The 16260-nt window shown below is 40.7% G+C and overlaps 1 protein-coding gene across 1 annotated transcript in view; it reads left to right on the top strand.

Moving 5' to 3' along the window:
- YAP1 (Yes1 associated transcriptional regulator) overlaps nucleotides 1-15848 on the top strand; it is a gene marked incomplete at its 5' end in the record, with an annotated part of 147454 nt that extends 131606 nt beyond the window's left edge. Inside the window, 3 exon segments of the mRNA XM_014588429.2 lie at nucleotides 5511-5641; nucleotides 9988-10100; nucleotides 12184-15848. Of these exon segments, the coding sequence (XP_014443915.1) occupies nucleotides 5511-5641; nucleotides 9988-10100; nucleotides 12184-12422 (483 nt within the window).
- Nucleotides 15849-16260: the final 412 nt, after the last annotated feature.

Below are 16260 nucleotides of genomic sequence, written 5' to 3'. Positions count from 1 at the left end.
GGGCAGTGGTCAGTAAAAAAAAAAAAAAAAAAAAAAAAAAAAAAAAAAAACGGGAAAAAAAAAGAGTAATGAAGATGTGACAGATTTCAGGACAAAATATAGAAGGAAATGAATGGTCACTGTTAAATGAATTTAGTGAAATGAGAGAGAAACCAGATGATTTAAAAACAGAACTGAAAATAAAAAGAGAAGCAGAACAAATATTGGGAAAATTTGCAGCCTAGCCACGTGGCAAAGGATGAAAAATTGTGCCTGGCAAAAATAAGTGTGACCAAGAGACTGCTGAAGAGATTCGTGCTGATGGAAGAGCTCAAAATGCTAATGATAGGCCGGACAGTGGGAGAAATACCTCCAAGGTGTTTCAAAGATTTAAGGCCTGCCCCAGCCTTCACAGGCTTAGAGGCTTGGGAGTGCAAAATGGTTTCCAGGAAGGGGCTGGGACCAGGGCCAGGCCAGCTGCCATGCACAAGCCTGGGGGTCCTGAAAGCCTGGTGCAGTACCTGGTTGTTCCAACGTTGACTCAAGAGGCCTGGGTTCAGCTGGAGAGGCTGATCTGTAGGGTGCAGGTTGTAGGCTTTGACAGTGGCGGCAGCAGCAGTACCTGTGTCCACTTGGGGCTCCATTTGGTGCAGAGCGCTGTGAGTGCGAAGCCACTTTCTCCTAGATGTCAAAGGATGTCTCTGACAGCGGGAGGCCTAGGTAGAGACCAGTGGCAGAGTGGAGCCATAAGAACTTCCAACAAAGCAATGCCAAGTGGAAATGTAGAGTCCAGGCAAAGTACCTGCTAGGAAGGCAGCGTGTAGTGAGACCATGTGGTTGGGGGACTATGTTCAGGACCCCGGGATTGTGGAGCTATCAGCATGCCTTGCCAGCCTGGAAGAATTGCACAGCTGAGATTCCAACTGGAGAGAGCTGAAGTGTGGACTGAGCCCAGCAAGGCCAGGGAAACAAGGCTGCTGGGCACTTCGGTGTCCCAACCCCCACAGGATATCCAGGATGTGGCTCAGGAAGCCTGAACATGCTGGGCACGCAAGTGAGTGTCCAGAATCCAACAGACTGTAGGGAGGGGGATCTTGGTGTGACCAGACCTTGTGGATAGTACTTCTCCCTCCATTCCTTAAAAAAATGTAGTGAAAAGGGGTAAAAAAAAAAAAAGAGAGAGAGAGAGAGACTGAGGCTCTTAAGACTGTTGGAATGAAATGACTGTATTTTATATGTGAGAAAGACATGAAACTTAGAGTTCAGCCAATAGAATGTAATGGTTTGTTCTCTAAAGGTTCGTATTTTGGAATTTGGTTGCCAGTGATGGAGTTCGAGTGTGAGACCTACTGGGTAGCGATTGGATCATGGAGTTGAGAGAGGCCTGGTGGGTAGAGACTGGATCATAGTAGTCACTCTCAGGAATAGATTAATGATCTCGAGACCCAGTCTCAGATATTTCTGTTGGCAACACGGTAATGACTAACACAGCACTCATCAGTCTTTGAAATGATCACTCCTGAATTCAAGCTTGTAGGGAATAAGGAAAAAGAGGAGACTAGAATGGAACCAGAAGACAGGCATAGTAAGGAGAGATGTTCTAGAATCTCTGAGGATGGCAGGCTAGTAAAGAGGAAGTGAAGTCATGTAGGAAGTGGTAAAAAGAACATGGGGTAAGAAATTTCTCAGCCAGTTTCAGAGAGCCGCTGAGGGAGTTAGATTGAAATATTAGGTCATTGGGAAAGTCAGGATGTATTTTTCTATGCTAAAGTACGTCATGACTTTCCCGACAACCCAATATCATGAGGAAGAGGGGCTGGCAGGTGGAGGGTAAGTGATCACTGCTGTTTAAAGGAGACCAGGGATTTCAACCAGTAGGGTATTCCTTGGGTTTTCTACATGGATGTTGATACTTCCAGAGTGATGGATTCAGATGAGGTGAGTTGAAATACTGATTGTGCTCCCAAACGGGATTTTGGGTTTTAGAGGTGGGTGGCTAAGGTGGCTGGATGCCACATGGCCACTGTGCAGTTTGAGCCCCAGATCCGACAGGCACATGCATGTACCCAAAAGGAAGGAGAAACGGTCATGGTGTGACTGTTCTCTATGGAGGTTGCTTTTTCTCTTTTCTCTGTCTCGTCAGAATGCACATGTTTTCTGGCAAATTAAAAACATTAGGGGTGGTTTGGTTAAATGATGGAGTTTTGGCTGTGCATGTGGGAGATAGGTGGAGGTGAAGTTCGTTGGAATCCAGAAGTCCAGGAACTGTCGGGCCGAGGGAATCAGCCATGCAGCGCTGAAGCACGTGAAAAAGCAGGAGGGGTACCTGGGCTGGCAAGGAAGTGCTGAGGCAGGCTCAGCACATCTCTGCACCCCAGAAGGAGTAGTAAGTACGCAGTAGGTTGAGTGCAGGAAGCAGCTAACCTGTAGGAGAGGGGCATACACTGCTTTTGCATTCAGCTCTGTAAAATGTTGGGATTTTTTTTGATGTATAAGATTACAAAAAAGAAGGAATTTTATTAACACTGTTATCTAAATGTTAAATAAAATTTTGTGATATTACTTATGCTTCTTTGATACACAGTTAGTATGATCTAGAAACATACTACTATAATACTGAAATAGTAATGAGCATAAATGTTTTTTTTGTTTCTGTTTTGTCATAGGGCATGTGAACTCTTCGGCGAGACAGAGGGAAAGTGAGAAATTGCCCCCTAGCAGGGAATGGCTCCAACACAGTTGGTTCTCTGACATTCTCCCCTTGGGATTCTGGGCACTCATGCTCAGGTACCCAATGTGATTTTCAAACTACTGTATCTGGGATTCAAACCTTGATTAGCCATGTGGGAATTCAGCACCTTAACCTCTACCTGCTGGGCCCTCCAAATGGCCTTTTAAGATATTTGCAACAGGACCATTGAGTGTCATGGAGATGAAGGTGCTGGATCCCACATGGCCTACTGTATGGTCTTGAGTCCTGGACCTGGTGGCTGGAAAGTCATATCGTGTGTGTGCCCAAAATCCCCAGAGGAGACGAGATTGTGACATGGCCATTCCCCCAGGGAGGTGATTCCTCACTTTCCTCTTCTCTGTCTCTCTCTGGTGAGCACATGTGCCCTATAGCAAAACTTAAAAAAGGAAATGGCAGTAACTATGTGATATGAAGATAACTGTATCTTATTTAATGTTTAATTAATTTATTTTACAGTCATTTACTGAACATTATCACAGCATACAAAATGCAGTTTCCCATCCAGAAAACTGTATAGTGGCTTATTCATTCATCTTACCAACAAATAATTTTCCATTTCTTGTTATATATATTTATTTAATACACACACACACGCACACATATGTGTTTCTCATCCTCTGCCATTTCCCACTGCTCTCTCATACTATCTCTGGTATCTGCAGTTGCTTTCCATTCCTCCCCTCCCCCCCATACACGTTTTATAGATTAACAAAATATCTTAATTGATCTAACTACCTTGAATAGCAAGTTCAGCTGATAAACAAATATCTGTGAACAAATGTTTGACTTTAGGCATGAAAATCTGAAAAACATGAATATACTATAGAATAGCACCTAGCTGAGGCTATATAGCTTACTCTGATCATTAAATAGGTATTTTTAAATGTATTTCTTTAATTTCAAGAAAGGCAGTTTTAGCTTTAATAAATCAAAATCAAAAACTTTTAAAAGAACTTTGCTTAAGACTGAAAGCCAGGAAGCAGGATTCTGTTCAAATAGTAGTTACCTAGATCTGTCGACAATTCAAGAGAAGACAAAAATCCTTATCTCTGGAGTACAAAGCATAGAAAAAGATCAATACTGGATAGCTGTATCTTATTGATGAAAGTTCGAGTACAGTTTGTTACTTACATTCATAATTGAAGAAAATGTAAAATTTAGTCCAGAAATTTGCGAAAAATTCAGATACAATTTTTTCCCCATCCAAGTTCAGAGACCCTCCAAATTCTATCTAGGTCTTCTGGTTAGGAAACCTGTATTTAAAGAATAGTATATTCATAAGGCATGAACCTGAATAGAAAGAAGTGTTTTTTGCAAGAGGGAGGGCTCAGTATGGATGTGGCAGCCTAGAGCAAGGAGAATATTCCACACCTCTGGACCCATGGTGGTTCTAGGGGTCAGGAGCCTGCAGGTGGTCAGCCTGTACCTCATTGAGCAGCTTTGGGTCAAGAAGGATACAGGGGAAGGGACAGTGCCCTTTGTGGTTAAAAACTCATATTTCAAATCAAACCAAAAAAGGAGTGGGAGCTGATGCTATAGCCAAGATGTTTAGGAATGTTCAAGGACACAGTGGCAATTCCTAGGAGAGTAGGGAATACTGGAAGAGAAGTGAAGGACAGAGTAGTAATGAAGGCTTAAAGCGTTGGTCAGAGTGAAATAAACTGAGCAGGAGGCCTTGCTGAACAAGTGGAGATGAAGCCACGCTTAGGACTGGGAGGCAGGCCTTTCGGAGCCATCAGAGTAGGACAGAGCCGTTGCCTGGGTTCCCAGGAAGAATCACGCTGAGGCCATGTTGGAGGCCATGGAAGACATTTTGCTCTGTTTAAAAAATGATGGTTGTGGTAGAGAAACATCGGACTCATGTTTTTAACTTCCGATGTCTTTTTCGTTTTGTTTTGTTATGTTTTGATATGATTCTTGGGGTTTTTTGTTTGTTTGTTTGTTTTCTTTTTGTCTTTTGTCTTTTCTTCCTACTAGAGGATATAATGTATTCTATGCAGCTCATGGTAGAAACACCTGAAATCAAAGTGAGACACATAAGGGCCAGCAGGTGACATGGAGTTAAGATGCTGGATCCCACATGGCCGACTACATGGTTTGAGTCTCAGACCTGATGGCTTGAGAATCCCACTTGTCGTCTGTGTGTACATGCCCAAAATTCTAAGAGGAGAATGGAAGAGCAGGACTGCAGCGTGGCCAACCTGCCCCCAACCCGCCCGGGGGTGATCTCTCATTTCCTTCTCTCTCTGTCTCTGTCTCTCTGGGAAGCATGTACTCCCTGTAACAAAAACTGAAGAAAAGAAAGAGAGAGAGAGAGACATGATAGCAAAGTGTAAGATAGTGTTGGGGATTAGAAGAGAGGACTGGTATGATCCAGTGTTCTTCCCACCGCTTTGTTCTCATTGCTGGTGCCAAATGCACTCAACCGTATGCAAATTGTTGAGTAAAAATGAACCTAAAATAATAATTTTTTTAAAGCCAGACTCTCCATTCTGTATCAAAAGAGGATTTGAGAGTAATGGCACAGTAAAGAAAATAACAATGACACTACGTTGAAAATCATACCTTTTGGGATTAATGTATAACTAGACAGACCTCCAGTTTATGTAACTTTCAGTTACTCGAAATAGATAGAAATTGGTCATTCTGGTTGAGAAATGGGAGATGTATTAAATTTAAAATATGTTTATCTACTTTATATGTACAGTTACCATATGTGCATTTAAATGTTAATCCGTAGATTGTGTTGTGTTTTTTTTGTTTTGTTTTTGTTTTTTAGGAATTAGCTCTCCGTAGCCAGTTACCAACACTGGAGCAGGATGGTGGGACTCAAAATCCAGTATCTTCTCCCGGAATGTCTCAGGAATTGAGAACAATGACGACCAATAGCTCAGATCCCTTTCTTAACAGGTCAGTAGGAGTTGCTACTGGACAATATTTGAAAGAAGATCATTCTACTTAGCGCTTACAGTAGGCTGTTTTGAATATTGGTGTGGGCCAAAACCTGGCTGTAAATGATTCTCTCCATAAATGGCAAGTGCAGTGAAAGCCGAGGATTAAAAACTATCTCCTGCAGAAGGAAGTGAGCTGTTCAGACTTGTAGAGGGGATACTTACTCAGATCACAGCATGTTTGTTTCTGCCCGTATGGTGTTGAGTAACAGTGACTTCGAGTTACAGAACCATGAAGGAACATGTGAACGCCTTTCTGTGACAGCAAATGAACCACATCTTAAGCCTGTTTAAGGTTGCAGTACGGATCACTAAGGAATTTTCCCCCTAGATACTCAGCTGGAGAACTTTCACCCTACAGCACTGTAAGGGCTCCTGGTTTTTCAGTCTGTAGTCCATGGAGAGTAAGTTTAATGACGGCATTTGAAAATCACAGCTTAAGGATGCTTCTTAGTGACTTACCACAAGTCTTGGGTTTCAGGGAAACTGCAATATTATATGAGCTGCTTTGTTGAAAACAGAGCTGTAACAAGTCATGTACTTTGCCTATAAGTTAAGATTTGGCTAAAATTCATTCTTCTAGGTTATAAAGTATCTGTGGAATTTCGAGTTTTAAAAATACAACAATGTTTTGTGCTCTTGGGGTGATGGCAACAACAAAGCACCTTCTACTCCATTCTCCTCCTAGGATTTTGGGCATACGCACCCAGCTTGTTTTTTCAAGTGCATCAGGGACTCAGTCTGCAGAATTGACCGTGTGGGGCCCAGAGCCACCTACTGGCTCATAATGAACTTTCTTAAAAATGTAAAGGTATTTAAGTTTATGCCACCATTTCAGTTCTCACCAACTGAATCAAAATTTGATAATTTTAAGAAATGTAACTTGCCCTATTAAATATACTTACAAATGTTTCCCATCATTTGTTCAGTCTTAAAAATTAGTGCTGGTGGGGGCCAGCAGGTGGCATGGTGGTGAAGGTGATAGACTCCCACATGGCACATCGCAGTACAAGTCCCAGATGTGATGGCTTGAAAAATCACACAGCATCATGCATATGTACCCAGAATCCCAGGAGGCGAATGGAAGAGAAGGGGTTACAGTGTGGCCATCCTCCCAAGGGGGTGGTGGGGTGTTGATTTCTCATTTTCCTGCTCTCTGTCTCTGGCAGTGCACTTACCCTATGGTGAAAACCTAAAAAAAAAAAAAAAGATTAGTGCTGGTAGCCTAGTTTGTTCATTCATTTTAAAGAATTATTTTAGAGGTGACAGGTGGTGTGGTTAAAGGTAGTGGATTCCCACATGGTTGACCAAATAATTCTTTTTTTAAAAAAAAAAGAATTACCTTATTTGGCTTTATTTATTTTAATTTGATCAAAGAGGGACAAAGTAAGAGGGTGGTGGGGAGAGCAAGCCACCAGATCCTGGGACTCGAACTGCAATGGGCCATGTGGGAATCCAGTGCCTTTAACCACCATTCCACCTGCCGGCCCCCTGGTGGCACAGTTTTGAGGTTTCATTTTGAAGGCCATCTAAAATATACTGTTTGTATTTACTCTTCTGCCACATGCACAGTTGAACGTTCTGCCTAAACTTCAATGTATTTATACAGGATTGTAATTCTGAACTTAAACTGAAGCTAATTAGGAGAGGTCACAGCTATAGAACTTTTTTTCCTCCATAAGGAAAAATTCCAGATCAGTGTCATTGGAGTAGCTGTCTCATTGAAGGTCTGTGTTAATCCAGAAATAAATTCAAATTATTTAAAAAATGTATGGGCCGGGGCCAGCAGGTAGATGGTGGTTGAGGCAGCTAAATCCCAAATGACTGAGTTCATAGCTTGAGTTTCAGACCGGGCAGCTTGGAAAATGCGCTAGGTATATGTGTCTGTGGGCGCATAACCAAAATCACAGAGAAGAATGGAGGAGAAGGGATTGTGGAGTGGCCATCCCCCTTAGGGGTGATTTTTCACTTTTCTTCTCTCTCTGTCTCTGGTGAGCACAAGTGCCCTATGGCAAAAAAAAAAAAAAAAATCTGGAGAAAAAGTACAGACTACATATTCTTCTGATAGTTGTGAATGTCAAGAGTCTTTTTTTTTTTTTTAAAGAGATTTTTGCTATAGGGCACATGCGCTTGCCAGAGAGACAGAGAGAGAAAGGGAGAAATCACCTCCCGTGGGGGGTGGCTATGCCATAGTCCCTTCTCCTCCATTCTCCTCTTGGGATTTTGGGCACGCACGGTATGAATTCTAGGCTGCAGGGTCCAGGACCTGAACCATGGTTGACTACGTGGGAGTCCAGAGATATAACCATTACACCATCTGCTGGTCCTCCTGAAGAGTCTTTCTTAAAACTTCTCATGAGAGGTGGGCTACAGTTTGAAATTCTGTTCTCTGGCGGATAATCGATGACACTAGTCTAAGGGCAGGATTGCATACTCATTGACTGTAGTTCCTCTAGTCTTTATATAATCTGACTGACAGTTTTTCCTCTAAAAAATCTCTTGATGTTTTTCAATTGCTTATTATTTGATTTATTCACATTTCTGAAGATCTAAACACTTGATCCCCTAACTTGTCATGGATTTTACTGTAATGGTACAACATCCCTTTTTCTCCCTTTTATTTTGAGATCCCTCCCAGCCAGTTCAGTCGTTCCCTCCATTGAACCCTTTCCTTGTTTGTTCTACAGGGACTTTACTTACAAAATAAAACCCTTAATATGAGTTGGTAATATATTTATTCATCTTCCCTGAAGTTGCGAGCATCTCAGAGGGCATCATCAGTAGTTGTTGGCCTCAGTGTTCTCGGTGCCTACCTGGTCTCATGCCTGTCATGTAGGACCAGACCCTCTGTGAATACAGGTCAGTGAGTGGAGGTTGCAGGAGGTGGGTTCCTGCAGGGAGAAGTTCCCGTCAGGAAATGGTCCTGTAAACTGCTCCTCAGAATAGCCACGTTCTTCCCCTGGTTGGGAATGAACTCTGCACAACTCTGTAAATCCAGCCATTCAGTAACAGACTTCGAAGTCTGACCATGCTTAGCTGTGGCAGTAGCATTGGCTTGGACCAGGCTTTTGTCCCAGATCACCACAGGCAAAATAAAACAAACCACATCCTGAGGCCTTCTCATCCATGGCTGCATTGTATACACATGGTCTCAGACAAATTTGTGTTCTTTTGAATCTGGGCGAGGCTTTTGAATCTTGCCACAATCTGGCAGAAGCGTTAGAGCAAAAAACAGCGGTTGTGTTAGACAGAAGGGGAGGGAGGGAGTCAAGAGAAATGCATTAGTAACTTAGGGAAGAAATCTGCAATTTTGGGCTTTTAACCTTACAGTTGAAAGCATGATTTGAAAACATTTTTGGTTGTCTTTTTAATGTTTGTGTAAGTTGCACAGCTGCTTAAGTGCCCAAACTATGGGAAAAGTTAACACTCATTTATGTTCAGAGACCTTTAAGAACAGTAATAATTACCTTGATTTTACACTTTTCCATAAGATTTTCTAGATTAAAACTCAGAATTTTATACCTGTGTCAGCTAGTATCTTTGTGCTACGAGCTTAGGAAAATATATCTTTGAAAATAATGTTCAAAATATCGAACATTCAGAATATTTACCATACCCATATATAAATCTGGGAAACTTTTCATTTAGCCTAAAGTAAAAATTTGTCTTGACTCACAATGTTCTCGAGGGTGGTACTTGTACTGTTTCCTTCTGTTGATCTTTGCTTCAGCAGCAGCTTTATAAAGCCTCCCGTCTTGTGCTGAAGTGTTTGGGGGCCTTTTTTCCCACGAAGAGAAACATGGAGATCAAGGAAGGATCCTTATCAGCAGTGGCTCATCTGTTTTAACCCAGTCCAAAAAGAAATTCTGGTTATTTTGGGTTGATTTTTTTCCTTGGCTTAAGTTCTCTGCACGAGAGCTGGGAATTTCCCATGAGTCTAGAACAGACCTGTGTCATTGCCCACCTGGAGTTTGTGTTGGCCTGTCCCACCACCACCTAGGGAGTTGAGACCTTGGAACAAATGAGCTGTGTGTATCTTCCCCCGCCCTCCCCCCACTACCACCATGCATATAACATTAGGAAGACGTAGGACCCCTGAGAAATGCCAGCTGTAATTACGATTAACTTGTCTGTTTTATAACACAAGAGCCGTGTATGGCCCTGAAGGAGGATGCTTGTTTCAGAGATTGCAGGGCAGGAATTTTTTGCTAATTCTTTTTGAAACTTAGGTTGATACTCAGATGTTTATTTTCACCTTGACTTTTGATATTTTTATATTGGTCTTTAATTGTCGTTTTTTTGCAGTGGTACCTATCACTCTCGAGATGAGAGTACAGACAGTGGACTAAGCATGAGCAGCTACAGTGTCCCTCGAACCCCAGATGACTTCCTGAACAGCGTTGATGAGATGGATACAGGTTGGCATTCTCTATTGCTCTTAGTAACCCTTCATTCAGGCACAGCCATATGGGGTGCATGAAGAAAGTACGTATAGGGACCAGCAGTTAGCATAATGGCTATGTCACTGGACTCCCACATAGTCAACCGCGGTTCGCGTCCCGGACCCGGTGGCTTAAACTCACGCAGGGCGCGTGTGTGTGCGTGCCCAAGATCCCGAGAGGAGAATGGAGGAGAAGGGATTGCGGCATGGCCATCCTCTCTGGGGGGTGATTTCTCGCTTTCTATCTCTGTCTGTCTGGCGAGCGCACGCGCCCTATAGCAAAAACCTCTCAAAAAAAAAAGAAAGTACGTATAGATACAGTCATGAGGGGTGTGTGAAAAATATGTATTATCAGGACCAGCAGTTAGTGTAATGGCTATGTCGCTGGACTCCCATGTAGTCGACTGTGGTTCGAGTCCCGGAACCAGTGGCTTAAACTCACGCCCGGTGTGTGTGCGTGCGTGCCCAAGATCCCGAGAGGAGAATGGAGGAGAAGGGATTGCGGCATGGCCATCCTCTCTGGGGGGTGATTTCTCGCTTTCTATCTCTGTCTGTCTGGCGAGCGAACGCGCCCTAGAGCAAAAACCTCTCCAAAAAAACAAACAAACAAAAAAAACAAAAAGAAATTTTAAAAAGTACATGTTATCAATTATGCATGGATTATGGGTTTTAGAGGGCACCAAAAAAACCTGTACTTTAATTACATATTTCCATGAGCTTTTTGAAATCCCCTCTTAGCAAATCTAATAAGCTATTATCAACAAAGATTGCTGAGAAAAAAATCTATTATAATTCTGTAAATTTTAATTCATGTTTATGTTAATTGTCAAGGCAGGTGTAGGCCCTATTAGAAATCTCATATCGTTGTCAAGAAAGTCATGACATATTTTTCTATGCAAAAACACATCACGACTTTTCTACGATGCAATAGATGAAAATGTTAATTCTGGAGAGAGGTTTCTGTGACTCGTGACTCAAGTGTTTGCCTCCCTTTATTCTCGGCAGGTTTTGGTCCAATTGAGGTGTTACAGGGCTTAGGGAACTAGGTGAGAAAGACTCCGAGGCAGGCCCCTCCTACTTTATTGTTAGAATAGTGCAGGGGTGTCGCAGGAGCTAAGAAATACCTGCCTCCCTGCTCTGGCTTACCTAGTGACCACTGCCTCAGACTTGACAGTGGGCAGCATGTGAGTTGGCAGGAAAAATGAGTTCTCTTTCACTGAGGCCTTCTCTTCTGAAAGGGTTGGGCAGGTCTTTTGTGTTCACGCTGTCCTGGTCCGTGGCTTTGGTACCTAGGATCTACACTACCCGCTCCTCTCTGTTACTCTAGAACCTAAATCATCCTTTAGAGGATGCAGCAGGCCCACCTGCTGCACACCAGCTTTCCTTACTCCTGTCATCTCCCTCTTCTCCAAACCCCTATGCAACTTAACAGTGTTTATTTTTCTGAAAGAAAGCATGTTCTATTGAGGCTCTGAGATATATATTAATGTCTTCACATGCAGAAAGGTTGCTGTGGTCCCACAAGTTTGGAAAACCTAGAAGCAAGGCTAGAATATTTATTTGGGGAACTTCTAGAAGGCTTGTTTTGTTGTTATGAATGTGAATCTTCAAGAGTGGAACATTCACACGATCCTTTTTTATGTTCTCGGTAGTTGATGTAAGAAAAAGCTCTCTACCATTCATTTTCTTATTTAATCTTACTTTGCGATGTGGCTCTGGAAGACAGCAGAGTAGTGATGTTGTTGTGTAGTATACTTACTTTTTCTCCCCCTGCATATATAAATTCATGGAAGTTTTGTTTTTTTCATGACCCTCTTTAGTGTTCATCGTGCGATAATAACTATCAAGCTGTTGGGTGAATGTCTGAACAAATGTTGAAGCAAAAGTAAACTTGGCATTGTTACTTTATTATCTGTGGGTTGTTTGGACTAAAATAAATTCTGGGCATCAGTTCAGGTCAGTCAGGAGTGCTGTTCTTTCTGTGTGCATTTCCTTGTGCTAATAGATGATAGCTCTGTTACCGTTTCACAAAGGACCTTTGTTATCTCCATCCCAACAAGGTGATACTATCAACCAAAGCACCCTGCCCTCACAGCAGAGCCGTTTTCCAGACTACCTTGAAGCCATTCCTGGGACAAATGTGGACCTTGGAACACTGGAAGGAGATGGAATGAATATAGAAGGAGAGGAGCTGATGCCAAGCCTGCAGGAAGCCTTGAGTTCTGACATCCTTAATGACATGGAGTCTGTTTTGGCTGCCACCAAGCTAGATAAAGAAAGCTTTCTTACATGGTTATAGAGCCCTCAGGTAGACTGAATTCTAAATCTGTGAAGGATCTAAGGAGATAAGACATACATACCTGAAATTTCCAAATAAACCAGTTGCGTTTTTCTGGCTAATAACAGAAATGATGAACAAACGTCCAGCAAGATTTATTCATCCACTATTTTGCTCTTCTTTGTCCATTGCTGCTGTTAATGTATTGCTGACCTTTTTCACAGTTGGCTCTAAAGAATCAAAAACAAAAAAAACAAACAAAAAAAAACCTCGTGTTTCTTTTGCTATTATAACTACTGTTTGTTTGGGGGGCTGGGGAAAGTGAGCCTGTTTGGACGATGGATGCCATTCCTTTTGCCCAGTTAGATGTTCACCGATGATTTTCACGAAATACTCAAGACTTGGAAGTCGAACGCGTCTTGTCACAGCATTTAGTTTGTTCAGGCGATTGTTTCTTCGGCTGCCTTTGGCCAGTGGGAAAACATGACTTACTGGTCTGACAAGCCAAAAATGTTGTATTTGATATTAAGTACTTAATGCTGATTTGAAGAGATAGCTGAAACCAAGGCTGAAGACTGTTTTACTTTCATTGTTTTTTTTTTTTTTCTCTCCTCTCCTAGTGCTATCATTAGTCACATAGTGACCTTGATTTTTATTTTAGGAGCTTATAAGGCATGAGACAATTTCCATAGAAATATATTAATTATTGCCACATACTCTAGTATAGGTTTTGGTGGATATTTTTGTGGGTGTTGTTTTTTTTTTTTGTTTTTTTGTTTTTTTTCCTTTGGTTGGTTGGTTTTGGCAGAACCTAGTCAAGTTACGGTATTAGTGAATCTGTTTATAATTGTAGCTTGGGACAGTTACTATAGTTCTTTTGGTAAATTCTACACTTCCTATTTTTTTACCATCCTATTTAAATATTGATTATCTGCTCTCTTAACACACACACACTTATAATAGTGTGATAGCAGAATTTTTTTAGGTTTTCCTACTTTTCCAATTTATTTTTAAAGGGGTAGCTTTGTATGCATTTAGAATACATGCCTACTTTGTATTTGACAGGTAGTTTAAATCTGATGGGGATGTTCTGCAGTTATTTGAGGTAGTTTGGTGTTCTAGAAAAGGCCATTACTATGGGTAGTGTCTAGAGGGGTCCTTTTTGCCCTCTAGGCACACAATGAATGTTATCTGATGAATAGTTAAGGAGCAAATAAGAAATGGCTTTATATTCCCCCTTAGACTCTTTTGGAGTAATTTTGAGTCTTGATGAGAAATCACTGAGTAGGTCCTTAAGATACAGGACAGAGGAAGCTTCCCAGCAGCTTACCTTCCTTTAGCTTGCCAAGTTTACCTTCACCCTAGCTTTGGAAGTAAATTCTAGTCCTTTAGTTCTCATTTGTTATGAACATGTTAAAGACTAGACTGAAATATTGCCAACGACATTGTTTTTATGAGACTTGTTCCTACTTCTGTATGCTGAAAATTAACCCCAGATAGTATGTAGAATATTGTAAGGTCATGAATTAGCTGGTTAAGTGATCAGATTAATAAATGTATATTGGTAGTTGAATTTAACAAAGAAATAGATCATCATGATTATACCTTTATTTTTACAGGAAGAGATATAACTAGAATATGTGTCTACAGGAATAATAATGGTTTCCAAAGAGTATTTTTTAAAGAAACAAAATAAGCATGAATTCACTCTTCAGTATAAGCTATGAGTAGTTGGTTGTGAATTATAGTGCACCAGCTAGCACCTCTATGATTTAAGGGTCTTGTAATGTTTCTAGAATAAACCCTTATTTTCAAGGGTTTATAACAGACATATGATCTCTTTTCCTGGCTAAAGCTGCTATGAAAAGCCTCAGCTTGGGAAGACAGATTTTGTAATTGAAAAAAAATTCTAAGTATTTTGGCCCTTCAATTTGGAGGAGTACAAAAGTTGGAAGTTAGAAGTTTTATTTTAAGTACTTTCAGTGCTCAAAAAATGCAATCACTGTGTTGTATTAATGGTTCTTAGGTCAGTCATTCATAATAATTGACTAAGAAGTAAACAGCAGAAAGATTAAGCCTTGAATTAAGTCTGGGGGAAATGGCCATTGTGCAGATGCATCAACTTTTAGAGCAATAATGAAATTCTACCTAGAATGGGAAATTGAATATATGGATGATACTGCATGTTGTTTTTGTTTTTTTAATGTGCAGAAGATTAAAGCTACTTGGAAGGAGTACCTATAAATTTGCCAGTAGGCCACCAATTAAGATCACATTTTATATATCAGCAGAGTAGCTTTAGCTTAGGGGGAGAGGGAGGGGGGCATTGTGAAGATTTAGTGGGGCTTTGGTAGAGAACTTTGTAAACTTCTTTCTCTTCAGTAAAGACTTGTCTTACATCTTGCTGTCATTAAAGGCAGTTGTTCCTAAAATTTCATTCACTTCAGTACACCCACCAAACCAGAATACGGAGATCTTCATTTCCCCTCGACTCTAACTTGCCCAGTTGTACCTCAGTGTTGGGGCAGCACCATGGGGCCTGTACTGTGCTCTGCTCTCACTGTGCCCTCTGCACTGGCCTGAAGGAGACCTAAGGGTTCTTCTCTTTTTGAGTCTGAATCACAGCCTCAATGTGGTCTTTCTTGTTTTATGTCCTTGTTCCTAATGTAAACGTCTTTAACTGCTTCTCGGTTGTATTGGGTAGCATTGGGATAAGATTTTAACTGGGTATTCTTGAATTGCTTTTACAATAAACCAATTTTATAATCTTTAAATTTATCAGCTTTTTACATTTGCATTCTTTACAGATACGGCTTCTTAGATCTACTTATGGTTGATGGAGCACATTGATTTGGAGTTTTAGATCTTGCAAAAGCACTAATTGTTGTAATAACTTTTCTAAATACAGTGCCTTTAAAAAAAAAAAAGAAATGAACATAAGGAAGTAACTGATACAAATAATGTTGCTGTTTGAAGTATTTGTATTAAATAAACAGATTCTATATGGAACATGGCAGAAAAACTGAAAAATAAGTGATTAATTGTGTAATTCAGAATTTATACCAATCAGTGTTGAAACAAACAATGCAAAAGTGAGAAGCAATATCCAATGGTTAACAATTTTGTAGTTTTTGTACATCTGAGAAATGAGTGCTCAGAAGAATTTTAGCTTTGCAAGCATGTTTTTTCTAAGAATTGGGGGTGTGCCTATCTTAACAATTGTTTTCTGTATCTTGAAAAAGTATTCTCCACATTTAAATGTTTTATATTAGAGAATTCTTTAATGCACACTTGTCAAATATATATATATAGTACCAATGTTACCTTTTTATTTTTTGTTTTAGATGTAAGAGCATGCTCATATGTTAGGTACTTAACAAATTGTTACATTTTTTTCTTATGTAATGCCTTTTTGTTTATGTGGTTCAAATATATTCTTTCCTTAAACTCTGTTGTTCTTAGCAATTGATAATATTTTAAGCCCTTTTTTTTTGTTTTGACTTATTCATGGTCTTCCAATAGAACAAATACTGGAAGTAAAAAGTGATTACAGTAATGATTGATAGACAGATTAAACTTAGACCTCACTTGGAACTTTTGAAGCATGGATATAATTCTTTGAACCTTATGTTCTGTACTCTTCCCATCAACAGCAGGATCTAAGCAAAATTATTTGTTCCTTTTTTTTTTTAAATGAGATGGTCACCTTATTACAGTCATCCCTCCTGAGCTTCCCAGCGTGGGCTGCCCATTGGTCCCCATCCCCCAACCCCTAGCTCTTTCATGGCAGCCTTGGCCATGTTGCTGAGATCACAGGCACATGCCACCACATCCAGCTTTTAGGTTGGTTGAGCTGGAA

This window comes from Tupaia chinensis, unplaced genomic scaffold, assembly GCF_000334495.1.
Source record: "Tupaia chinensis unplaced genomic scaffold, TupChi_1.0 Scaffold000276_2, whole genome shotgun sequence".
NCBI lineage: Eukaryota > Metazoa > Chordata > Mammalia > Scandentia > Tupaiidae > Tupaia > Tupaia belangeri.
This window is presented reverse-complemented; position numbering and strand designations above follow the sequence as displayed.